General features: G+C 35.3%; 1 protein-coding gene across 2 annotated transcripts in view; it reads left to right on the top strand.

Moving 5' to 3' along the window:
- Positions 1-21,034, top strand: part of NUDCD1 (NudC domain containing 1) — a 79,710-nt gene extending 58,676 nt beyond the window's left edge. For both annotated transcript variants that reach the window (XM_008058633.1, XM_021712635.1), the window contains exons 9-10: positions 18,250-18,409; positions 20,411-21,034. In XM_008058633.1, coding sequence (XP_008056824.1) covers positions 18,250-18,409; positions 20,411-20,703 — 453 coding nt within the window. In that variant the 3' untranslated portion in view covers positions 20,704-21,034. The remainder of the gene's footprint in view (positions 1-18,249; positions 18,410-20,410) is intronic.
- Positions 21,035-27,002: the final 5,968 nt, after the last annotated feature.

The following is a 27,002-nucleotide window of genomic DNA, read 5'->3' as shown; positions in this document are numbered from 1 at the left end:
GGTCTGTATTCTGTTCTATTGGTATCTGTGTCTATTTTTGTATCAGTACCATGCTGTTTAAGTTACTGTAGTCTTGTAGTAAAGTTTGAAGTTTGGTAAGATGATGTCTCCAGCTTTGTTCTTTTTGCTTAGGATTGCGTTGGCTGTTTAGGCATTTTTTTTTTCTTTTCCTCTTCTATATGAATTTAAGTATTGTCTTTTCTAGGTCTGTGAAAAAATGATGCTGATAGATTAATACAGATTGCACTAAATTCTGTAGATTGCTTTGGGCAGTATGGATGATATTGATTCTTCCAATCCATGATCTTTGAATGTTTTCCCATTTGTTCATGTCATATTTGAGTTCTTTCAGCAGTGTTTTGTAGTTCTCATTATAGAGAACTTGCACCTTCTTGGTTAGATGTATTCCAAGTTATTTTATTTTTCATGTGGCTGTTGTAAATGGATTGTGTTCTTGATTTTGTTCTCAGCTGGAATGTTGTTGATTTATAGTAATACTGTTGATTTTTAAATGTCAATTTTGTACCCCAAGTTTTATTAGTTTGTATTTTTGAAATATTAATGCATTATATGCCATTAAATATGGTTGTGCTACAATTTAATCATTTAACTAATGAATTTCTATTTCTTTTTGATTGTTTGAAATTATAAGTACCATTATAAAAGATACTCCTGTGCATGTATTTTTTTTTCATTATCTTGATATCTTGACTTTGGATTAAGTTGCTTTATACATTTTTGTAGTGGTTTGCTAGTCTTTGCTTGTACTGTAACCATGCTAACATTGAGCAAATACATGATAAGTGCTTATTTTCCATTGGAGACATACTGATAATCAAAGCAGTCTCTATTTTAAAAATATGTGACTGAGCATGGGGAAAATAAGCATGTAAATAAGTATTTATAACTAAATTATAGTGTGTACTAAGTGCTGACAGAGTTGTATCAGACAGATTTTGCAACTTGTTAGTATCCCAGAGATTATGGTTCTTTTGAAGAATTACCACTAATTTGGCATGGCTAGAATATGTAAAGAGATGTATATGTGTGTAACTATATTATTTATTATTTATTTTCAATTTAATGGGCATAAATTGGTATCTGAGAAATAATAGTTTTGTATTTTCTTTGTCTCATCGAGGCTGATTTCTGTCCATTTGCTTTAAATTTTGTTTACTCTTTATGTAGGAGCTTCTGTGGTACCCATTCTCTGTTTGTTAGCCCTTTAAATAAATAGCATATCATTTAGTTGTGGGTCATAGCTGTTGTAGACATTTCCCTTTAGCTGTTTTTTTTTTACTTTTTCTCACTTTAATAACACTTTAAGTGTTTATGTTTTCGAGCGAGTCAACTGCATTTGCCTTCTGTTTCTTTTGCATTTAGATTACTACTCATATAAAAATCTGATAAATGTTCATAGTACTTTTTTGATATTTTTATTATGTTCTAACCAGTCCAACCATACCAGTGTATATGTACTTTAAAACATCATGTGGTACACAATAAAAATATACAATATTACCTGTCAATTAAAAAATTTTAAAGAAAATATTAAACAAAAAATTCCAGAAATAAACAGTTCATAAGTTAAAAAAAAAAAAAAAGGCTCTGTGCCTCCACAAAGCCTGAAGTGGGAAGTAAAGAAAGGAATTTAAAAGTTACTTAAGTGTCATAGTTTTCAGCAGTATGTTGTTACCTGATTTAGGATATTACAGCCAAGTTTGTCTACTCTCTTCTGCCCCACCAAAATAATTTTTCACAAGCTTTTCTGGTAGCTCATATACCCTTTGGCAAAAAGAATAGCCTCCTAAAATTATTTTAATTAATATTTATTTGTTGAACTAGTGCATATATGCTTGTTGACAGTTGTTGGATACTTCTATACAGCTCTCAGAATGATGTGTGTTAATGTGAGAAGTTCAGTATCATCCAATTTCTATCAAAGATTGTGAAGAAACAGATTTTTGCCCTACTTTCAAGCTAGCATGTTAACCTACCATTTTCAAGAATGTTGGCAGAAGATACGAAATTATTGAATCAGAGACACATGACAGATCACCAAAATAACATCTTTTAACTCCTTTTTTGGTTTCAACATAAGGACTAGCAGAGGTTTGAAGGTGGTTGAGCTGACCACACAATTTATCTTGTTTTTAGGGGATCAGTTTTTTGGGGTCACTGTAAACTTTATCTGGAGCAGTAAGATCCTGAATGCAAGTCAGTGTCTTATCTATGGGAATTTGTCTATCTCAGGAAATGTCCCCAAGCACACCAATGCAATCTTCACCTATCAGTACCTGCAGAAATAAAAACTTCTTGAGACCTATTACTCTTGTCCCTGAATGTATCTAAGGTTGACACGATTAGACCACAGGAGAGTCTAAACCAAAATTGGTGACCCAGCTGTTGCAATTCTTTAACAAGAATTATGTGCCCTATTCCCTTTTTGTCCAACTGAAGCAGCTAAAGTTTTAATAATCTTTTCTGAGCCCATAGCTGCTTCAGATTTTTTTTTTTTCATGCACAGAGAAGGTATGTATCTCTTTAACAGTTGTCTGAAAGGAAGAGGCGATCCCCCCACTTGCCAAATCTTGGTACTATTAATAGTTGTCACAGTGGAATAAACCTGAGACTGACCAGTAGATCACTGAGGAGATCTTCTCTTCTGGAAGAGAGTTAGCAACAACCAGGGCACTATTCAAGTAGCTATCAACCATTTCCTAGTACTCAGTCTGCAACCACCATTCTAACTCCTTACTAACAGACAATAAATTAGCTAGGTAATATGGTCATCATATTTACTACCAATTGCCACAGATTTTTCTCAAATCTTGTTAAACCATAAGGCCCTCATCTTTTCTCTCCCAGCAGCCAATCTTCTCCAAAATGGCAATGAGCCTGAGTTTCTTAGCTTACTTGCAAGATAACAAGTTAACCTGCCATAGTTTCATGAGTCCTGGTGAAAGATATGAGACTCCTGGGTCAGAGACAAAGGACAGTTTATTACTGACAGCAGTAGCATTAACCAGAGTATCAACATTTGAACCAATTCCTTGATCCTCAATTTCCTCCGGGCAGTATGGAGATAGCTAGTAACCCTTCCTGCACTTTGCTTAGGTAAGATAAATTATTCTGCTGAATTTTAAAGAAATCTACCTTTTGCTTTGGGGGATGACACTGTGTCTTCCAAGGTTGTATGCTCTACAAACATCCTTGAAATAGTAGTCTAGATGAAGGGCTTTATTTAGTGCCTCTGCTTGAAAGATGTGCAGAAAATGCAAGAGTGTTTAGGATAATTATTTCCAAGCAGGTTAATGTTCAGGTATCACCATAATGCTGATCTTGTAACATGAGTGTTGTCTTATTGAAGACTCTTTGTTTCTTTCGGGGGTTGTGAGAATGTGTTGAATAGTATTGTTAATTATTGGTTGCTAATTATTATTGGTATCAACTGTGGTGAAACTGTTTGCAATAGTCTTCTATTACATTTTGCCTTCTAGTCTTCTCTGTAAAGAAAGTTTTAGTTGCTTATCTTTTTTTTTTTTTCCTTAAAATTTCTACTCAGTGCACTAGAATTCAGCCCTTTCTCTGGGATATCAGTGAAATTCTTGTTTAACTGACGTATTTGTTTTTTCTTAGAATCTGTGTTTATATATACTAAACATCTCTCTAGGAATATACTCTTCCTAGAAGCTGTTGTTTTACATAGAATATTTAATTATTTTTCATCTATAATCTTAAAGGACAGACCTGTTTTCAGCAACTGTCCTAAGTTACTATCCCAGTTGGAAGAATTTCTAAGTCAACCTATAGCTTTTATTTCTTCCCTAACCTTTTCCCAGGGAGATTCTCTCTCACACACCAGATGAGATAAAGTCTCTGTGTTCCTAGCTAGAGGGACTGATAGATACTTGATAATAAATATAGTTTGTTTCTTATTTTTGTCATTTGCAATACATTATGTGGATTTAACAGTAATATAAATAATAAACTTAACTCATGAGTACAGTTACCTGATTTGTGACAAGGATGACACAGCAGGTAGTGAGGAAAGGATGGTCTTTTCAACAAATGGTACTGGGTCTGTTAGATGTCCATAGGGAAAAAAAATATTTTCACTTTAAAATCATGCCATAATACAAAAATCCATTACAGATAAACTACATGTGTAAACATGAAATGATAAATCAGTAATGTTTATAGAGGGAAACATAAAAGTTATCTTTGTAGCTTGAGCAGAATATATAAAACACTGTAAAAGAAAGTGATCAATTTGATCAAAATTAAAAACATCTGATTATCAATAGATATCATTACGTGAGTAAAAGAGAAACCCACAGACAGGGGAAGGAATTTGTAATACGTGTGTTCTACAAATTACTCATGTGTACAACAAGGATCAACAATCTACAGCATGTGGGCCAACCCCCTGTTTTTGTAAATAAAGTTTTGTTGGAACACAGCCATAGACATTTATTTGTATATTATCTTTGGCTACTTGTAAACTACAACAACAGAGAATCGTTTTAACAAAGATCCTTGGTCCTTAGGCTTGAGATATTTATTGTCTGGCCATTTTAAGTAAGCTTGTTGATACCTTCTTTGTACTGGCTTAATTACTGTAGCTTTGCAGTAAATCTTAATTTCAGATAGTATTAGCCTTAATCCTTGTTTTTGTTTTCCTAAATTGGTTTGACTGAGATTAAAACTTTACAGTCAGCTTTTCAATTTATACAGAAATGCCCACAAGGATTTTAACTGAAATTGTGTTGAATATGTACATCAACTTGAGGAGAATTAATATGTTAGTAATATTGAGTCTTTGATCCATCATCATTGTTTTTTCGTTTATTTGGATTTTTGTTTATTTAGGTTTTCCTTAATATTTCTGGGCAGTGTTTTCAAGTTTTCAGTGTTAAATATAATCCCAATATTTTATACTTTTGGATCCCATTGTAATTATTGTACTTTTTAAATTCTCAACTTATTTTGTGTATTACATAGCAATAAGTTTAACTGATTTATGTTGTAACTTTATATTGTAAAAAGATAAATTTACAGTTACTAGATAGATATCTCAAGATTTTGATGTACAGAGTGATGTTTGTGTATAAAGATAATTTAGCTTATTTCTAATCTGTATAACTTTTGTTTCTTTTTCTTACTTTATTGTGCTAGCAAAGATATCAGATGTTGAATATTAGTGGTAAGAATAGAAATCCTGGTCCTGTTCTTAATCTTAGGAAGAAAGATTGACTGGCTTATCTTTAAATATGGCATTAATTCTAGAGTTTTATATATTAGATTAAGGAAGTCAATTGTAATTTCAGTTTCCTGAGTTTTATTTTTCTCATCATGAAGGAGTGTTAAATTTAAGTGGTTAGTTATGGTGCTTTAGTCTCCTGTAGTTTGGAATAGCCAGCTAACCAACATTTTGTACTTCATTTTATACCTTTCATAGATTCTCTCTGAATTTGGGATTGCATAATATTTCCTCATCAGGTTCAGGTTTTGCATTTTTGCCAGGATACTACATAAATGATGTTTCCTTTCCACATTGGGAACTTGATGTCACTTTTTCTTACTCTTTTGTTAAATTTGACTATGTGGTGTCCACCAGATTTCTCTACTCTGAAGTTACCATCTTTCCATTAGAATTAGTAAGTACTTTGTGTGAAGATTAAAGTCATCTTTTTAAAGGGTTTAGTAGATATTGTCATTTCCCTATTCCTATTCTCCCCATGGTGGCTTACTGTGGATCACATTTAGAATAATTTTCAGTGTTCTTACCATGATCTAAAAACACTCTTCAAACTTTCTGTGACTCATGTGTGATATATTCTAATCCTTTGCACTATGATGAGGGGACATTGTAAATTTAGCAAAGAACTTGGATGTTCCTTCTCGCGACGTAAAGAGATTGCTAGAGATTATACAGGACAAACTTATGTAAGCGCAATTTTTTAAAAAAATGTATGTTTCCTTGAAGCTTTTCATTCTAATTTCATGAAAAAGCAAATAAAGAGGTAGAGTATATACTGAGATACATATTTTAAAATCAGCTGGCATTGCATAGAAAGAGAAGGTGTGAAGTGGCCTCACAGTGGTGCACAGCCTGGACAGTAGCTTACATATTATTAATGTGGGAGGAAGAAAATGAGACTGCATTGCCTGCTTGAATAGAAAAACCCCAGGTGGAAGATGTCAGGCAAACTTCTATTGCACATGTATTAATGAACCTGCAATGCACGTTGATGACTGTTTCACACATTACCACACGTTAGAAAAATATAAGATATAAAATTTTGATTTTTTGGTCATAATTGCCTCAATGTCCAAAATCCCATTATAAGCCAAGTATAATTGCAATAAAACAATTGATTCCAATGCATACTATTTAATATGAAGTGATTCGTTTTCACTATTTAGTAAGAAAGTGTAGTCGAGTTCCTGGTAGGTGATCCATGAAATGTCTCCAAGTACAAAAGGCTAAATTGAGACTCAATGCACACACATCTGATGCAAAAGGTTCACAAAACAGTACTATCCTTGTTATATGAGATATACTCCAATATTCTTGATTCTATGTTATTTTTAATGAAATGAAATAGAAAATTCTGTTATTGATCTACGAACTTGATTTTGCTACCAGTGTTGAAATCCATAGTTTAAAAACCACTGCTGTCCGGTCTTCATTGTCCTCTCATTTTCTACCATGTTTTTCTTACTTCACTTTTTTTTAGCCTTACTGGTCTTGGTGCTGTTCTTCAGACAACCTAGACATGCCTCACCATTAGGACCTTTGCATTTGTCATTCTCTAGCAGAAGTGTTGTGTCTTTTCTCACTGTTTTCTTTACTCCTCTTATTCCCTTACTATATTTACCTCTGTTCCCGTTACCTTTCGTCCCCTCTTAACATATGTAAGTCACAGCCACATTATCTGTCTTCTCGCCTGCTTCTCTTTTTTCTCATAGCTCTTTCTATTTTCAGATATATTTACATATTTTATCTGATACATTTAAATCCTCCACTAGAATAGTCAGTGAAATTTGATATTAATTATCAAATATCTAATTTGATAATTTTCAAAAACTGAAAAAATACTATTGTTTTCTTATATTTGTAAGTTAATAGTTATTTTTATTGCTTTTTGAAAGTAAAACTGTAAGTGCATTTTTACCAATTGCATTTTATATCATTTAGTTAAGACCTGACATCTTCCTATATTTCAATCTCTAGTCAAGGTAAAGAGTATTTAATTATATAGATAATTTAATGGATAGTCAGACAAAAAAAAATGCAACTAGAGTTTGTTTGGGTTTGTTTTGTTGTTGTTTTGGTAAAAATGGGGTCTCACTGTGTTGTCCAGGCTAGTCGCAAACTCCTGGCCTCAAGCAATCCTCCCACCTCAACCTCCAAATGTGCTAGATTTATAGGCATGAGCCATGATGCCAGATCACTCAGGATTTTATAAGGCTTCTTTTTCATTGTTTGTAAACACAATCCATGAACAATTTAGCTATATAACTCCTGACAAACCTAGAATATGGGCATATTTTATGGTATGTGGGTTACCATATCTGAAATAGTGCCTAAGACACCTTGGTGGTTGCATAATAGTTTCTATTTAATGGGCTTTGGGAGAGCAAGCAGGTGGTGATGAAGAACGTGGGTTTGGAAGCACATCTGAGTTAAATTCCAGCTACTGTTTGTTAGCTTCTTGATTTAAATCTCTTAGCCTCTGAAGTTTGAGTTTCCTCTTCTAAAAAAATGGGATCATAATCTTAATTTTCAGGAGTGAAGATTAAGGAATTAAAATCAGATCAGCTCAATAATTCTTGCATAGTAACACAGTAAATAATTTTAACAACTTACTCTGTATACAAGAATATGAACTTGGAATTCAAGTTTCAATCTGGCATTCCAATAAGTACTTTATTTCTGAATAGATAACTTTTTAAATCTTATTTTTCAGTTTAATTTGATAGTAGAAGTGATTAAAAGTTGTTTAAGTGTCTTCACTTTGACACTTAATCTTCAGAAGTCTTTAATTGCTAAGTTTTCTACAAAGAGAATAAAAAGACCAATCAGATGACTACCTAAAATGCATGTTTCAGATTGTCTGTGGAGAATATTTTACTCCAATTGCAGTCTTTACTGGTACTTCAAAGGTAAATACAATCTTTTTAATAATAAACATAAGAAAATTGTGGAATTATATTTCATTGGCCAAAGGGTTTGTGGATTTAAGAGTTTTTTTTTTTTTTTCTTTTTTAAGCAATGAGATATTTACTTAGCATTAACAAAGAATGAGTTTTCCAAATGAGCACATTGTCTAGATATATTAATTTTACTTATTTAAATGCCAAAACCATATGTCAAGTCTCTTCCCCCCACTTGGAATCTTAATAAAATGTATTATTTGCCCAACATTCTAAAGAGAAAGTAACATTTCATTGATGGTTGAATCGTCAAGGTGAACATTAATTACCATGCTGTATAATTCTATAGTAATACCTTAGAGGCATTTGAAGTAAGTGGGACTCTCTTTGCCTACTTCATTTTTAAAATATATCTTTTCTGGTTTTACATTATTTTTGTTTCTGCTGCTGCTAAGCTGTTAGCTGCTTCTACTTACCTTTGATAGTGAATCTGCCCAAAGCAGCCATCCTTTTCGTTCTTATTTGCTGTCCCAATTTGCTCCTGGCTACCACATAGTAAACTTAATGGAATTTTTGTTCACAATCAGAATAATTAATTCTCCAGTGAGAAATGGGATTTGTGGCACCTGATCTTGACTCAGGAACATTTTGATTCTTCTAGATAATTTCTCATGCTAGATAATAAACAGTGTTTCATTTTCTCTGTTTTGTCCACTTCAGATTATGATACATTGTCTTTTTTGTTCTTCATACATTTTCTTTTCTTTCTAATATTGATAGTTTTTGTTTGTATAGGATCATACAAAAAGTATACTTTAATTGTATTTTTTAGTTATCATATGCCATTTTCATTCACTTAGCAAAACTAGTTACTTTCATTACTTTACTTTGCAATCTTTTTTTTTTTTTTTTGAGTCAGAGGCTGGACTGCAGTGGCACAATCACAGCTCACCACAGCCTCGACCTCCTGGGCTCAGGTAATTCTTCCACTTCAGCCTCCCAAATTACTGGAACTACAGGTGCATACCACCACACCTGGCTACTTTTTAAATTTTTTTGTAGAGACAAGGTCTCACTATGTTGCCCAGGCTGACCTTGAACTCCTGGGCTCAGGCAATTCTCCTCCTCAACCTCCCAAAGTACTGGGATTACAGGCATGAACCATGGTGCCCAGCCTACTTTGCAATCTTAAAGACAAAATCCTGCTATCTAAACTTTTAGAGGTTTCAGAGAACAGAGAAAACCTTTGGTTATCTCAAGTGATAGATATGAGTATATGTAGGGACCAGAAGGAACAATAGAAGCAGTCTTTTCAGATCTCAGATCTAAAGGTCATTCTGAAGACAAATGCATCTGCAAGTCAGGCCTAAAGGAGAAGTGAAACACTGTTCAGAAAATAGCACATAGTTTTGATGGCCAGGTAATCTACTTGTCTCTTGAGAATCTAGTATTTCTTGTTCTCTGAGTACTGGCCATTATGATCACATTGTCATCTTCTGTATTTGCTTTATCTATTGATCACTCCCTCAGTACTGCATCTTATTATGGTTTCTGCTTACTACATTCTCTTTGGCTTTTTCTCCTGTGTCTCCTGCCTCTCTTAGCTTTAATTGTCTATTTTGGTATTTAGATTTTCCAAAGAAGAAAACTTTGTTATTTTGGCTGGCAACCATCCAGTATAGAAAGCACTTGTTCAAGAAAACCCTTCAATCTGACCATTTCATAAATCAGTGGATTAAAGATGGTTACCTTTAGATTAGTCGCCTACCCTTGATTCTATTAGCAGAAGCCAGGACAGCATACAAGTTTTACAGCATACAAGTTGCCTACTTGTGTGTAGGGAACCTCTTGCAAACACTGAACTATCACCAGTTTGTGAATTGTAAGTTGAAGTCCTAGGCTTTTTATACAAGTTTATAAATAGTGATTAGCAGAATTCCAGCTTTGTCTAGAATATATCAAGTTGGAAAGGTTGTCCCTCCCATTGTACATAGCAAGAAAAGACTGAGTTATATACAGAATCATAGTGTTTTAAAAACTCAGAGAGCTGAGATCATAGGGCAGCCAGTAGTTTGAAATCTAAGGAAATGTAAGTGCCCAAGAGATGAGATAGGATCACTAGTTCACCAGAGCACTAGAGGGAGATAGGACTGCCATGTAACTGGATACAAAGGATTTGACTAAAAAATTGCTGAAGACCTAGTATACGTTTACAAGAAAGTATTCCTTGGAATTTACAGACAAAAGGGGAGTTGCATACATTTGCAGTATCTTCTTTATGGTCCTCGACCAGGTGCTAACAACAAGAATGACTGGGAGCAGGGCAGGACACTAAAGAAAAGCTACCTTGATGGTGCAGAGTTGGAGGGGAGAGCATCCTCTGCTGTGGAAAAAGTGTGAAGTCTTGCTATGACTATTTTCCTTAAGTAATAACAGCCAAAGTTGCTGAGGGAAAAGCATCAAATATTGGCACCCCTAGGGCTCAGAAAAACTATTGCAGTTTGGAGGAAAAGATGAAGAAAAAAACAACAAAACAAAACACCATCTCTGTGTCTCAGGGAAGGACAGAAAATTATCCAGGTTATTAGAAATCTACTACTGGAGAAGAGCAGTATTACTGAAAAACCCCAAACCTTGAAACTGAGGACACAGGGAGTTGTGTTGACCAGTCAGTAGAGAATGCTCTGCCTTCACTCCCCAACCCACCTCCCTGCTACTGTCGGGTTAAGAAGCCCCAAGTAACAGGTAACAGCAGTTTCCCACCAGAAAAGGAGTAAGAGCATAGAGACTCTCTCTAAAATGCAGATGCAGGATAAAGGCCTAAGGCTCAGAGTAGAACAATACCATTGAGGAAAATACTTTAGCAACTCCATTTCAACCAGAGCACAAAGTGACACTAAAGAAGTTTGAAGTTAGTCATGTACCAAGGATAACCATAGTAACAGCAAAACAACAAAACTCATACTCAGATCAGCCTGTCCCAAACTCCCACTGTAACAACCTCCCGCACTAATGGCCTAGTAGAAGCATGTCTATTCCCAGGCATAGATACTACTTACCTCATTTTCGAACGTTTTATTGAATATATTTTATTCAATATTCAATCAAAAATTATAAATCACGTGAAAAAGAAAAAAGTAAAAATGTCCCACTTTCAAGAAACAAGGGAAACAATATAACTAGACTCAGAGATGACCCACATCTTGGAACTGTCAGGCACTTTAAAATAGCTGTGGTTAATATGTTAAAGGATTTTTTTTCTTTTTATTTATTTTTTTTTTAAAGATGTGGGGTACAATTCAGAGTTAGGTATACAAACGTTGATTATGCAGGTACCCTTGTTGATGAGGTGTGTCCCTCCCTCCCCTAGCAGTTTCCCTCAATTGCCAATCCCACCCCTCCACCCGCAGTTTTCCATTACTGCCAATCCCTTGTTAAAGGCTTTAGTAGAAAAGATAGATAACATACATCAAGTAAACGCAGAGAGATAGAAATTGTAAAAGCATCAAAAGAAAATGCTAGAATAAAAATAGCAACAAGAGAAGAAGAATGTCTTTAGAAACTCATCAGTATACTCAATACACCTATGGAAAACAGTAGTGATCTTAATGATAGGTTAGTAAAAATTACCAGAAATGAAACCAAAGTGGAGAAGGAATTAAAAGCAAACAAACAAACAACAGCATCCAAGATGGTCTAACAAATGATCTAACATACATCGAATCAGAATCCCAGAAGAGAAGAGATATGGAACATTGACCAAAATAGATCGTATTCTGGGCCATAAAACAAATTTCAGCAAGTTTAAGAGAATAGAGATAAACAATGTTCTCTGACCATAACAGAATTAAATTAGAAATCGATGACAAAAATTTGGAAAAACCACACATATTTGGAAATTAAACAACATATTTTTTAGTAACTCATGGGTCATAGTGGAATCATAAGGAAAGTTAAAAAAAATGTGTTGAATGTCAGTGGAACACATGTGGGATGCAGTTAAAGCAATGCTTCAGTTTATTGAAGGAAATTTATAGCGTTGCACGTTATGCTAGAAAAGAAAAAGTTCTCATGTTTATGGTTTAAGTTTTCACCTTAAGAAACTAGGAGGGGGGGAAGAGCAAACTAAATCTAAAGCAAATTGAAGGAAACTATAAGGAATGAGAACCAGTAAAATTGAAAACTGGAAATAATAGAGAAAACTTTGAAACCAAATGCTGGTCCTCTAAAAAGGTAAAGATTGAAAGTCTCTAACCAGACTAACCAAGGAAAAGTAGACACGAGGTACCAGAGTCAGGAATAAAACTTGGGATGTCAGTACAGATCTTAAAGTGTAATTGAGGAAATATTACAAACAATATTTTAAGCAACAATATTATAACATTATTATAAACAAATATAGCAATATTATAAACAATATTATAAACAAATATAGCAATATTATAAACAAATATATATTTCTATGTATTTGACAAGTTACATGAACAAATTTATTGATGTGTAAAATTACTAAGTTCACTTAAAGAAACAAGATTACCTTAATAGTTCTATAAATGTTAAAAAGATTGAATTTGTTATTTAAAATTTTCCAACATAGAAATCTTCAGGCCCAGTTGGCTTCACTGGTGTAGTCTACCAATGAAGAAACAATTCCAATTCTGTACAAACTTCTAGAAAATGAAAGAGAAAGGAACACGTTCAGATTTAATTTATGAACCCAATATTACCCTGATACCAAAGATATTACATGAACATAAAACAGGGAAAAAAAAGGAAAACGAAAACAATATCCTTTATAAATATAGACCCACAAATCTTTAAGATATGAGTAAATGAAACCCAGCAAGAAGTAAAATAATAATTACATTATGACCAAGTAGAGTTTATCTTGGGAACATATGGCTGAATTAACACTCAAATGTCATTGTAATTCACTATATCAACAAACCAAAGAAGAAGAAAAATTTGATTATCCTAGTAGGTACAGAAAAAGAATTTGGCAAAATTTAGCATTCATGTATGATAAAAAATGCTCAGCATTTAGGAATTGAAGGTGACCGCCTCCTTGAAAACCCTGGAACTTCATGGCAGAAGGATGAATGAATGCTTCCTAGTAGATGTGGAAACAAATCAAGATGTCTGCTCTCACTGCTCCTATTTACCATCATGTTGGAGGTCCCAGCTAGCTCAGTAAGGCAAGAAATAGCAGTGAAAAGCATAAATAGTTATTAAGAGATTCCAGAACCACGAAAAAATGAAACCATGTACCTTTTAGGTGTTATCTTAAAAGCAATGCTTATATTAATTTTATTTATACACTTTTATCTTGGAATCTTTAAAGGAAGTGTAAGCTTGGCAGCTGACCAATAACTAACAAGTTTTTGTTTTTATTTAGCCATATGGGATATACAGTTTTAAAATGAAGACCAGAGAGGCTAGGATTTATTTATTAAGTGGAATAAATATCACATAGTCTCTTACTACATATAGAAAGAAGAAAAGAATTCAACAGTCTTTATATACCCCATTTTTTAATAAGAGTATTGCATCTCATAGTAAATTATTATATGTGTTTAATATATTTAAAACACCCATCAGAATGCAGATGGGTGGATAAAAATATATATCAAAATCTTAGTTAAAGCATAGCTTTGTTCACTTTTAAAGGCAAATTCACAGACTATTTACTGAAACATTATGTTGCAATAAAATGACAAACAATGAATTCTGCATTTTTGCACGCTCCAGCCACCACAACCTCAACCTGCTGGGCTGCAGCGATTCTTCCGCCTCGGCCTTCCAAGTGGCCAGAGCTGCAGGCATGTGCTGCCATGCCCGGCTGATTTTTTTGATTTGTTGTAGAGATGAGGTCTCGCCAAGTTGCCCGGGTGGGTCTCGAACCCATGGGCTCAGGCAATCCTCTCGCCTCGGCTTCCCAAGGTGCTGGGATTGCAGGTTGAGCCACCAAGCCTGGCCCTTGCCCTTTCATTTAACCTGTAACCAGGAGGAGAGAGATGATGGACAATAAACAAAAGAAATGGAAAAAAAAATTTGCATTTTTATTTTTGAAACACTTATGGAAGTCTGTCTCTAAATTATGCTGGGATTAGGACAAGAAATATGTTATTATTGTTTTTATAGCTATTCACACGTTTCCTAGGCATAAAATTATATAAGTGAGTTACAAGAAGATTATTGAAAAGCTGCTATGTATTCCCCACTAATGTTACTCATCTAATTTTTTTTTTTTTTTTGAGTTGGAGTCTCACTCTGTCACCCAGACTGGAGTGCAGTGGCCGCTCCCGTCCACCGCAGCCTCCACCTGCTGGGCTCGGCGATCCTTCCGCCTCAGCCTTCCAAGTAGCTGGAACTATAGGCGTGTGCTACCACGCCCAGCTAATTTTTTGATTTATTGTAGAGATGAGGTCTTGCCTGCCCAGGCGAGTCTCGAATCCACGGGCTCAGGCAATTCACTCACCTCAGCCTCCCAAAGGCAGGGGATTACAGACTGAGCCACCGAGCCCGGCTCATCTAATTTTTTTAACTTAGAATGCAGTAATAAAATGTTAGAAGAATCCCAGAATGGTAATAACGAACATTAACAATTACTAAGGTCTTTCTAAGTGTCATGCACTGTGTGAGTTCTTGAAATAGATTGTTTTACTTGTCATAGAAATTATTAAATAAGTACTGTTGTTACTACCATATCTATGGGAGAATTAAAAAAAAAATGAGTTAAGAATTCTAGCCAAGGTCATAGTTTTCATTCTCAAAGAGCATATTAGTGAAATAAGTAGATAAATTTTATAGGAAAGATGTAAATAAGTTGTTATGATAGCGTATTTTATGAACATTGGAGAAAGCTTATTGGAAGAGGAGATTCCACCTGCACATGGCATGGAGTATATAATGGACAGGATATGCAACAAGTAGAAAAACATGAACAAAGGAATGGGAAAGTAGGGGAGACAGTTTTATAAATTGTGGTACAGTTTTGGTAAATATGTTTTAAGGAAAGTAATAGAAGCCAATTTTGGAAAGATATCTTGGGATCAATAAGAAGCTTTCAAAATGCCATTTAGGGCAGTTTGGATTTTTGTTTTTGTTAACATTGGAAAGCCTTGGCAAAAGATCATTGAGAAAATAAGATTTGGGGAGTGAAAACTAAAAGGCACCGATAACCATAGTACTTGGTTAAATCCCAAAATTTCTGACCCTCATCACTCTGCAGTGGGTTTCTTTAAGAACGTAATCATGAGATTTTGCCTTATAAACCCTCAGCTAATTATTCTAGCTAAAATAGATTAAATGTTCCCACATCTAAAGATAGGTGAAAATATTCTTTAAATATTCATTTTCTGCATAACATTCATTCAAATGTTTCTCTAGAATACAGAGAAGACAGACTTTTCCAGATATTTAGTTTTGTGAGATGAGTGATATATTAAATTGCTATTGTTGCTGTAATAAATTGCTACAATTTTAGTGGCTGAAAACAACACAAATCTAGTCTCTTAAAATTCTCAACATCAGAAGTCTTCAATTGACTGTCAGGACTGCATATTTTCTGGAGGCTCTAGGGGAGAATTTACCTCCTTGCCTTTTCTATAGACTGTTTACATTATTTGGCTCATGACTGCATCCTGAAAGCCAACGGTGTAGCATCTTCCAGAGTCTTTCTGTCCCTCTGCTTTTACTGTCACATCACCTTCTGTGTATGGGACCCTTATTCCTGTCTTCTTAAAAGAACCCTTGTTTATACATTGGACCCACCCAGATAATCCAGAGTAATCTCTGTACCTCAGGATCTTAAACTTAACCACATCTACAAAGTTCCTTTTGCCATGTAAGGTAACTTATTCACAGATTCCAGGGGATTAAGATGTGGACATCTTTGAAGGAACATTCCCCCTACCATAGGTAGTTTACATAAATATTAGCAATCTAATATGATAAATAATTTGAGAGGAATAACATACATGGTGCTGGGGGTCCTCAGTTTAAACAACCCGAATACCATGAGAATAGAATTCTGGGAGCCACTGATGGTTGAATAGGGCCTTAAAGGATAATAGGAATTTGTCAGGTAAAAAGGGACAAAAGGAGTTCAGGCAGAATGCATGTCAAAGGTATGGCGGAGACAAAGGATGTTAGATTGGTGCTTTTGTAATTAGTAGTACTTTGGCCTAATTCCTGTAATAGAGGGATATATAAGGTAAGTGGGAGCAGAAGAGAAGGGACGTTTCAATCAGAGGAAAGGGCTCATAATGTGGCACTTTTGTTCTCATTTTCATGATCTCCCTTGGTGGCTAACTTTCACTTGGTGGTTCAGGTTCATCTGTTCTTTTCTTACTGCTGCCTGTTCAATTATGGAAGGACCAGAGCTCAGTCAGTTACATTACTAATACTCATAATAATACATTCCTAAGGCAATTGGTTCATGAAAGTAAATGCATTTTTATGAAAATACTTCAATTTGTGTTTTATTTTTCTTTATTTTTTCTTTTATGAAAGTTCTTGGTAACATGTGAGAATATCAAGTAGTGGTACAGGGAATAGAGCTGAAGTAGTGTTGGGTCCGTCAAACCTATTATAAAAGGGTAACTAGTTAGCTAGTGGAGATTTTGAAAACAAACTTCACCTAGCCATGACTATTAGGGGCAAGGGGAGAGAAGAAATAGTCTGTGATCTCTTTGTGCTACCCTGTTGCCCATCTTTTGTAAAGAACAAGCACGGACCCTACTCAAAAGCCCTGTTCCCCAGGCATTGGTGAGGGAACAGAATTGGGTTGCTCTGTCCCTGGACTCTACTGTGACCAGTAGCCTGTGTTGGCACAGCTGTTCCAGTAGCTCCTCTTGCTGGAGAGCCCCATCACAGCTTCCCTATTGAGTGCAGATCAGGTCTCCACTTCTGATTTTAGCGTAACATTTGTTCTTCTTCCTTCTGCTTGAAGCTCCTAGAATCAACTCAGCATTTATCACGTACTGAGTATATTTTATATTTTCTATATTTGATGTGATTCTTGCTGCTATTTCATCTGTTTGGCTATTTTTTAATTTATTTATGTCAAATTTTCTCAGGGCTTAACAACTTTTAGAAACCCCCAACAGATTACCCATTTTATTTCACATTTTCTGTTCCTTTTGAAGATTTTCAGAAGAAAGCTTCTCAGAAGAAGCATTTTGTTAGAGTAGTTAAATCTCATTTTGCTAAAAAGGCTCATTCCTAGAGAGTCATATCCATGGAGGGGGGCGGGGGACGGGGGGAATGTTCCTTTTTTAAGACAGAAAGGGGCTACCTATCTCTAGTAAAAAATATTTCTGTAGATGGTATTCAATGAGTCTCAATTTGATGATTTTGTATTAAAACGAATCTCTTTAGGTGTCAATAGTGCAATAACAATTATTATATTGACATAATAAATATTATAGACATTGGTACCGCAACTAAGTGATACACTGGAATAAATTATTTGTAACCACATCTAAGTGTGAATTCCAGCATTATGATATTTATATGTTGTCTAAGACAAGTTACTCAAGCTCCCCAAATCTGTTCTTTTATGTTTTAAATGAAGATAGTAATAGCCTCGTGGGTAATTGAGAAGATTAATATTTATAACATGCTTGGCATGTAGAATGTGCTTATAAATTCTAGTAGCTGTCATTGTTCCTGTAATTACTATATGTTAGCATTAGTAAGCTTCATGATATACTGTATAGGATTAAAATAGTCTTCTTATGAAGCTGATGCTTTATGTCATGTTTTAAACTAATAACAGTTGAGAGGTAGTGTTGAAGGGCGGTTAAGAATGTAGACTTTAGGTCCAAATTTCAGCTCCATGACTTACTATCAGGGTAATCATGAACAAATTACTTCAGTGCCTTGTGCATCACTTTCTTCATCCATAAAATGAACATAACAATCATACATTTCTTCCAGGGATATTATAAGGAGTCAGTCAGATTAGTTATATAAAAAGTTTAGAACAGTTGTTGATAATTAGTGCTGTGTATCAGTTTTTGCCATTATTATTATTGTTATCATTCATTTGTTGTTGAGTAAATTTTTAAAATCGCTTTTTAGGTGAATCTTGGAAGCAACCAGTACCTTTTCTCTGTCACAGTGGACCCTAAAGAAATGCCCTGCTTCTGCTTACGCCATGATGTTGACGCCCTGATCTGGCAGCCACACTCCAGCAAGCAAGATGATATGTGGGAGCACATCGCAACTTTCAATGCTTTAGGTACTTTTTTTTAAGTTCGTTTCTTTATTTTTAATTTGAGCTGTCCTAATTACATTTAGATTGATTCATGCTATAATTTGGTTGCTATAGTTGATGAATGTTAGTATTATTGGAACATTTGGACTAATGTGTTTTTATACTCATATAGAAGATCAACACAGAACAGAAATGAAAGTAGTTATCTCACCACTTGATCATCCTAATCAGTCATTAGCTTAGTCTAATTCTGTAAGCTATATAAGAATGTGAACAAAGGGCTTGACAGTACCCCTACATGGTACTTATATTTAGGTTTCTCCAGGGTAATCTTCAAATACATCATAGATTCACATTAGGTGACATCTCTCATGGAACTTGAGTACAAAAGAGCCATTATGATTAAAACACTTATGGAAAGTAGAGATAAGCCAAAATTAAATTTATCGGGTAGAATTAAGGAGAAAGTATGAGTTTTAAAACTAGCACTTGACAATGTTTAAACTACTTAACTGTAGACTTATGCAATCATTGATTTTTATGTCAAAATACGTTAGTGTTGTATGGGAGAAATATTTTATGTGAATTAGCCACAGTTATTGCTTTATTGAAAAGTTATTTTAAGCTGAAAGCAGGAAGTAAAATTATATATTTTGAAGTCTATATCTGCACAGTGGTAAATGTAGAAATTTGTCAATTATCTCTTATAGTTCATAATGTAGGCTGCTAAATTGATTATTTCAGGCTTCATATGGATTTTTATGACCTATAGTACGAAGTTTGATTGACTAATTTAACCACATAATTTCTAGACTCCCTACTATAATTCTTATTTTTGAACTCTCTATCCTCTTTCTTTAGTAAAAAGAAATCTCTTTCATACTGTTTAGCATACTTAGATCCTTCATTTGTATCCCCATATCCCCTACTATGCTCTCTAAGCTAAGTCAACGTTACATTAGATATATACGCTTGAAACATTATGTACACTACTAATTCTGCCAAGTTTAGCCTGGATAACTACTTTAAACTATTTAAATAGGTATCTAAATCCTCTTTACTTTTCCCTCTTCAAGCCCTGATTAATATTAGTAAAAAACCAGTACTGGTCTGCCTGGTCTGTCAAGGTTTCCTTTGCTTGTTCATTGTTTGATGAGATATCAATTTTAGCTAGTATTATATTTCTTATCACACATGTTACAGCATTCACCAACCAACCTGAACAATCTGAACATCATGATTTATATGTCAGAACATAAATGTCCTTTTGATCTATAAGAATTTTTTTAAAACATGTATATGAATTAGGATAAGATTAAGAATTTTTTCAGTTTATCCTTAAAAAAATTAAGACTTTTTTGAAGGAATATTCTAATTAAGTTTTTAAAATTAGAAACTTGAATTTTTGGGGGGGATTGTAGTGCTCTCAACATTGTACTTCTGGAGGCTGAAGGACAACAGAATCCTGCTACAGTGTTGGTATTTGTATGTAAAAATGTAATATTAGAGAGATAATAAGAGACTGCATAGTAAATATTAGTACCTTCAGAGATGCATTATGAGCAGACTCCTGAAATAACGTTATGATGGTGTCCTATAAACATTTTCCCATTTGAGAAGATAAAAAAATGATTCTTTGATGATATATTTGTGATTCATGAACCTAGATATTAAATTGGCATTTAAAGATATTTTGGCATGTACTTATTGTTTGAGATTTTAGAATTTTGGTATTTGAATTATTCATGGAAATTAAATGAAACTGTGTTACGCATTTTTTAAGAGATGAAGCCATATCTGTTTTGTTCCTTAGGAATTGAAGTTGTATTTTTATACCAGTTGGGAGAAGTTGATTGTTGCTAGTCAGTAATGGTTCAGAATTCAACCATTATTGAGTATTCATAGTATATATTTTACTTGGGCATTTCAATTCATAATTAAAATTGTAAAATATTAAATGTTACATTACTGTTTCCCCTTTCTGTTTAATATATGATTTTTTTCTTTGTCTTATATTCTTGGCAGGCTACGTTCAAGCATCAAAGAGAGACAAAAAATTTTTTGCCTGTGCTCCAAATTACTCCTATGCAGCCCTTTGTGAGTGCCTTCGTCGAGTATTCATCTATCGTCAGCCTGCTCCCGTGCCCACTGTACTTTACAACAGAAAGGAAGGCAGGCAAGTAGGACAGGTTGCTAAGCAGCAAGTAGCAAGCCTAGAAACCAACGATCCTATTCTAGGCTTTCAGGCAACAAATGAGAGATTATTTGTTCTCACTACCAAAAACCTCTTTTTAATAAAAGTAAATTCAGAGGATTAATTATTCTAACATTTGACTTCTCTGCACTGGAAAAGTATTCAATGGTACCTGGAGGCCTGGCGGTTATACTCTAATCTGTTAAGTTTTAATGTGTTAAATAAAAATATCTGTATGATTTTTTTATTTTTTAATGAACATTGGAAATGTATTCAAGAGGTTATGATTCTTTATGGAATGAACCACAGATTTAGAGAACACTGACTTCTGTAAAAAATGTAAACATAGTGTTAGCAAGCATACTTATTTTTTAAAAACAGAGGCTAGAATCTCATCTTTTATATGAAAGATGTATAATTCAGTGGTTAAAAATAAAAGTATTTATCATGTACTCTTTGTTTGTTGGTTAGTTGCTACCATAAGCACCTATAAATGTTTAGGATAAGGGTTAAAATTTTGAGTATTGTAAATACTTATTTGGACTGAACAACTAAGTCTACATAGGGGGAAGTGCAAGAGGACAGCAGGTCTAATATTCTTTTTTTTTTTTTTTTTTTTTTTTTTTTTGAGTTGGAGTCTCACTCTGTCGCCCAGACTGGAGTGCAGTGCCGCTCCCGGCCACCGCAGCCTCAACCTGCTGGGCTCCGGCGATCCTTCCGCATCAGCCTTCCAAGTAGCCGGAATTACAGGCATGCGCTAACATGCCCGGCTGATTTTTTGATTTATTGTAGAGATGAGGTCTTGCTGCCCAGGCGGGTCTCGAACCGGCGGGCTCAGGCAATCCACTCACCTCAGCCTCCCAAAGGCGCAGGATTACAGGCTGAGCCACCGAGCCCGGCTAATATTCTTAAAGTTTACTAAGAGACAGTTTTTTCAGCTTAAATATAGCTTGATTTAATTTTTATTTATTTACTGTGTCACAGACATAGACAAAGAGAGATAATAAGGTTCCACATTATCCATTTGCTACATAGCAAACTACTCCAAAACTTGGTGGTTTGAAACAAGGCTGTTTATTTTTTTTTTCATGATTCAGTAAGTTGGCTGTCTGCTGTATGTGGCCTCTCAACCTCCAACAGATTAGACTGGACTTCTTGGCGTAGTAGAGAAAATGTCCTAAGAGGACAAGAATGTACAAGAGCTTATCAGGCCTGTACATACAACATATCAATAATAAAAATGCAAACAAATCATATAGTAGAAAGGCAGGCAAAATATATGAATAGCCAATTCATAGAAAAGGACATATATATGGCTAATAAAGTTACAGTAATCAAGACAATGTAGTATTGGCACCAAGATAGACAAATAGATCCATAGAACAGAATAGAGTTCAGATATAGATTCAGATATATAGACACTATGGTCAATTGATTTTCGACACAAATGCAGAGGCAATTTAATGGAGAAGAATTGAGTATTCATTTTTACATTTGTTTTGTTTGTTTTTTTTTTGAGTTGGAGTCTCACTCTGTCACCCAGACTGGAATGCAGTGGCCGCTCCCGGCCACTGCAACCTCAACCTGCTGGGCTCCAGTGATCCTTCCGCCTCAGCCTTCCAAATAGCCAGAACTACAGGCGGACGCTACCACGCCCGGCTAATTTTTTTGATTTATTGTAGAGATGAGGTCTCGCCAAGTTGCCCAAGCGGGTCTTGAACCCGCGGGTTCAGGCAATCCACTCGCCTCAGCCTCCCAAAGCGCGGGATTACAGTCTGAGCCACCGAGCCTGGCTCATTTTTACATTTGTAATAGACTGAATAATGACCACTCAAAGATATCAGGTCCTAATCTCTGGAACCTGTAAATGTGCTCTTATAAGGAAAAGGGCATATTTTATAAGAAAATGAAGTGGTTAAGTTAGGAACTCTACATGGAGAAATTATCTTGGGTTATCTGGGTTAACCATCCAGTTACAGTGTCCTTATAAGAGAGAGGCATAAGCAAATTATAAACACAAGGAGGAGAAGCATATGTGAAGATGAAGGCAGAAATTAGAGCAATGTGGCCACAAGCCAAAGAATGCCAAAACATGAGCCACCAGAATCGATAAGGGGCAAGAACTGGATTTTCCCTCAGAGTATCTGCTGACACCTTGATTTTGGTCTTCTGGCCTCAGAATCGTAAGAGAATGCATTGACACCAAGTTTGTGGTGATTTGTTACAGCTGCCGTAGGAAACTAACTCAATCTTAGACCAAAAATCACTTAAAATGTATCATGGACCTAAATGTCAAACCTGAAATTGTGAAACTTCTAGCACATCGCATAGAGGAAAATCTGTAACCCTGCATTAGGCAAAGATTTCTTGCATATGACACCAAAATAAAAAATTGATTAATTTCATCAAAATTAAGAAATTATGTTCCCGGAAAGACAATGTTATAAGAATGAAAAGATGTGCCACAGACTGGGAGAAAACATTTGTAAATCACCTATCTGGATGAAAGGTTAATGTCTAGAATAAAGAACCCTCAGAACTCATTAATAAAATAATCAAATTAATACCTTTTTAATGGACCAGAATATTGAACAGTTACATCAAATAAGACATACGATTGGCAAGTAAGCACAGAAGATGTTCAACGTTATTTGTCACTAGAGAAGTGCAGATCAAAAGCATAGTGAAATATCTATAAATAGCTATTGAAATGCCTTAATTTAAGACTGACCATACCAACTGTTGGGAAAGATGTGGAACAGCTGGCACTCTCAAACATTGCTGTTTTAAATGTAAAATTTAGAACTACCTTTGAAAAGAGTTTGGCAGTTTTCTAAAATGTGACCCAGCCCTTCCCCTTTCCCATTCTCTTAGCCAAGAGAAATGAAAGTTCCTGTCCATACAAAGACTTGTACGTAGCAGCAGCATTTGTGATAGCCAAACCACAGAACAAGTCAAATGTCCATCAACAGATGAATAAATGCATTGTGATATATCCATTGCATATGGACAATTACCCAGCCATAGAAAGTATTGATACACCTATCATGGATGAATTCCAAAATAATTATACTGAGTGAAAGAAACTAAGGTATGTACTGTATAATTCAATTCATATAAAATTCTAGAAAGTGCAAGCAAGTAGAAAACAGATTAGCGATTACCTGAGTCGGAGGGGCTGGAGGGGGATTATAAAGTGGCATAAGGAAACATTTTAGGTTAAGGAATATGTTTATTTATTGTGACAGTTCATGAATTTATACACAAGTTAAACTTCATTAAAAAGTATACTTTAGCCGGGCTCGGTGGCTCAGCCTGTAATCCCACGCCCTTGGGAGGCTGAGGTGAGTGGATTGCCTGAGCCCACGAGTTCGAGACCCGCCTGGGCAGCGAGACCTCATCTCTACAATAAATCAAAGAATCAGCCGGGCGTGGTAGTGCATGCCTGTAATTCCGGCTACTTGGAAGGCTGAGGTGGAAGGATCGCCGGAGCCCAGCAGGTCGAGGCTGTGGTAGCCGGGAGCAGCCACTGCACTCCAGTCTGGGTGACAGAGTGAGACTCCAACTCAAAAAAAAAAAAAAAAGTATACTTTAAGCATATAATTTATTGCATGGCATGCCAATTCATCAATAATGCTTTTAAATTTTTTTTTAAAGATTAGGTACGGCTGGGCACGGTGGCTCAGCCTGTAATCCCAGTACTTTGGGAGGCCAAGGCGAGAGGGTTGCCTGAGCCTCGGGGTTTGAGACCAGCCTGGGCAACTTGGTGAGACCTCGTCTCTACAATAAATCACAAAAAACTAGCTGGGCATGATGTCATGCATCATTAGTTCCAGCTATTTGGAAGGCTGAGGCGGAAGGATCGCCTAAGCCCAGCAGATCAAGGCTGTGGTGGCTGTGAGTGTGCCAGTGCACTCCAGCCTGGGCGACAAGAGTGAGGAGACTCCAACTCAAAAAAAAAAAAAAAGATTAGGTATTTAGTTTTATCAAACTGTTCTCCTGTTGATGTAATCACATGTAATCATATGTAAATGATGTAACCATTTCTACTTTTATTAATAATTTTTCTTGTCCTGTGATAGCATTTTAGTGTACATTTCCTATATTTTTGGCATCATCCATTGCCCTTTATTTTGGAAGTACACCATAATTTATTTCTAAGTCTATATATTTGTGTGCTGCTGGTTGTCTTCTTGGCACCACATGGCATTACTTAAAGCTAAGCCAATTGGTACTTTGCAGATGCAAAATCCATGGTCATCATAATTGGTTCATAAATGGGTATTTGACCAATTTTGAATCTATGATTCACAGTGAGCATTTGCTGCGATTTCTGGGAGAAGGCCTGCTTCTAGATGTGAGAATGAAGGGATATAAACAAAACCTTATGTGTCACTACAGTAAGGTGAGAGCTTCTCAAAATGGGGAGCCAACAAAAGGATGGAGCTAGGAGACTATGAGAGAGTAAGTGGACCTTGATTATATCATCAAGTCCTACCTAGCAAAAAAACAGCTTTCCTTAGACTTTTTGATAATGTGAGTCATTAAGTTCTCTTTTTCTCTAAGTCAATTTAGGTCAAACTTTGTGTTACTTGTACTCAGAAGAGGCAACTTTTCATGGTGGAAAGTTCTTTTAATGTATAACTACACTCTGCATGTTGAGGCTTTATTTTAGATTTCTACATCTGAGTTTAGGGGTGAGATTAGTTAATTGACATTATATCAAAATATGGATTTAATAAATAAATTACAGATTTTTTTTTTTTTGAGTTGGATTCTCACTCTGTCGCCCAGACGGGAGTGCAGTGACCGCTCCTGGCCACCGCAGCCTCGACCTGCTGGACTCCGGCGATCCTTCCGCCTCAGCCTTCCAAGTAGCCGGAATTACAGAGGCCCAGATGATTTTTTGATTTAATGTAGAGATGAGGTCTCGTTGCCCAGGCGGGTCTCGAACCCGCGGGCTCAGGCAGTCCACTCACCTCAGCCTCCCAAAGGCGCAGGATTACAGGCTGAACCACCAAGCTCAGCTTACAGATGCTTTTAAATGGGGAGTTTTTGTTTCACTTTAGTTTATTAGCAACTCCTCAAAAATGTGTATTTATGAAAAAAAAATTAGAAGCAGTTTCTTTGGTACCAGGGCGGGAAGATAAAAATAAATTTATGTGATTGTTCCATCCTGAAACTATATTTTCTGACTTTGACATTTTGCATACATCCAAGCTACAAATCTTTTACTCTAAATGGGAAAAAATAATCTGTGGCATACTACATTTTTAAGCCATTTAAAGTTTTTTTTTTTTTCACTTCTACAACTAATTTTTTTAAGTATTTGAGATTTACTTTTAATGCTTGCCAAAATATCCAACATGGATTTCTTACTGCAGGAAAATGATACCAGGTGAATGTTGAAGAAAATTTAATGTATTCTGGACATGAAAACAAATATTGCTCCCGTATCTGCCTTCTGTTTTTTGCAGGAGAAATGTAGTTCAGCTTGTAACAATAATTTGTCACTGAAATTTATGAAATGAAGAACTCTCAAAAAGAAGCTATATAGTCTTCTGAAGTATTTTACCAAATAGCAAATATAAGTATTCAATGTTTTTCTCTGTCTGCAAATATACACCTACCTAGAGAGAAAACAGAAGGATGGAGCTTAGTGAAGGTACAAGGTAATAAAAGCATAACACATACTCTTATATAGTATTGTCATAAAAGGTTATGCTGCGAGGGTCATTGCTGGTGCATCAGATATTTGAAAAACAATTGAGAAATCAAGAATTGCAACCAACACGGGAAACTGCTTTGGAAAGGAGTCTGATGATTTTTCAAAAAGTTAAACAGAGTCACCATACAACCCAGCAATTTCACACCTAAGTATATACCCAAGTGAAGTAAATACCTATGCACATATGTTTATAATAACCAAAGAGCATAAACAATCCAAATTACCATCAACTGGTTAATGAATAAATAAAATCTGGTATATCCACTTAATGAAATATTCTCTGGTAATAAAAGAATGAAGTATTGACACATACTATAGCATGGATGAAACCTTGAAAACATGCTAAGTGAAAGAGCCAGTCACTGTAAGCTATGGATGGTAGGATTGAATTTATATGAAAAGACAGAAAGTAGGTTAGTACTTGCCAAGGGCTGGGTATTGGGGGAGTAGACAATGACTGCTGATGGTGGGCTTGATGGCTACCCAATGTTGTGTTTACACTAAAAACTCTCGAATTATTTATTAACTTTAAATAGGTGGATTGTGTAGTATGTGGATTATATTTCAGTAAAGCCATTATGGAAACAACAACATGAGAGAAAAGAACTAAACAAGTATCTGAGGTCCTCTTTCATGCTAACTATGTATGTACTTGAACTTCTGGTCTCAAGCAATCCCTCCACTGAGGTCTCCCA

The sequence above is a fragment of the Carlito syrichta genome, unplaced genomic scaffold (genome assembly GCF_000164805.1).
Source record: "Carlito syrichta isolate Samal-C Ts95f unplaced genomic scaffold, Tarsius_syrichta-2.0.1 Scaffold303542, whole genome shotgun sequence".
Lineage (NCBI taxonomy): Eukaryota > Metazoa > Chordata > Mammalia > Primates > Tarsiidae > Carlito > Carlito syrichta.
This window is presented reverse-complemented; position numbering and strand designations above follow the sequence as displayed.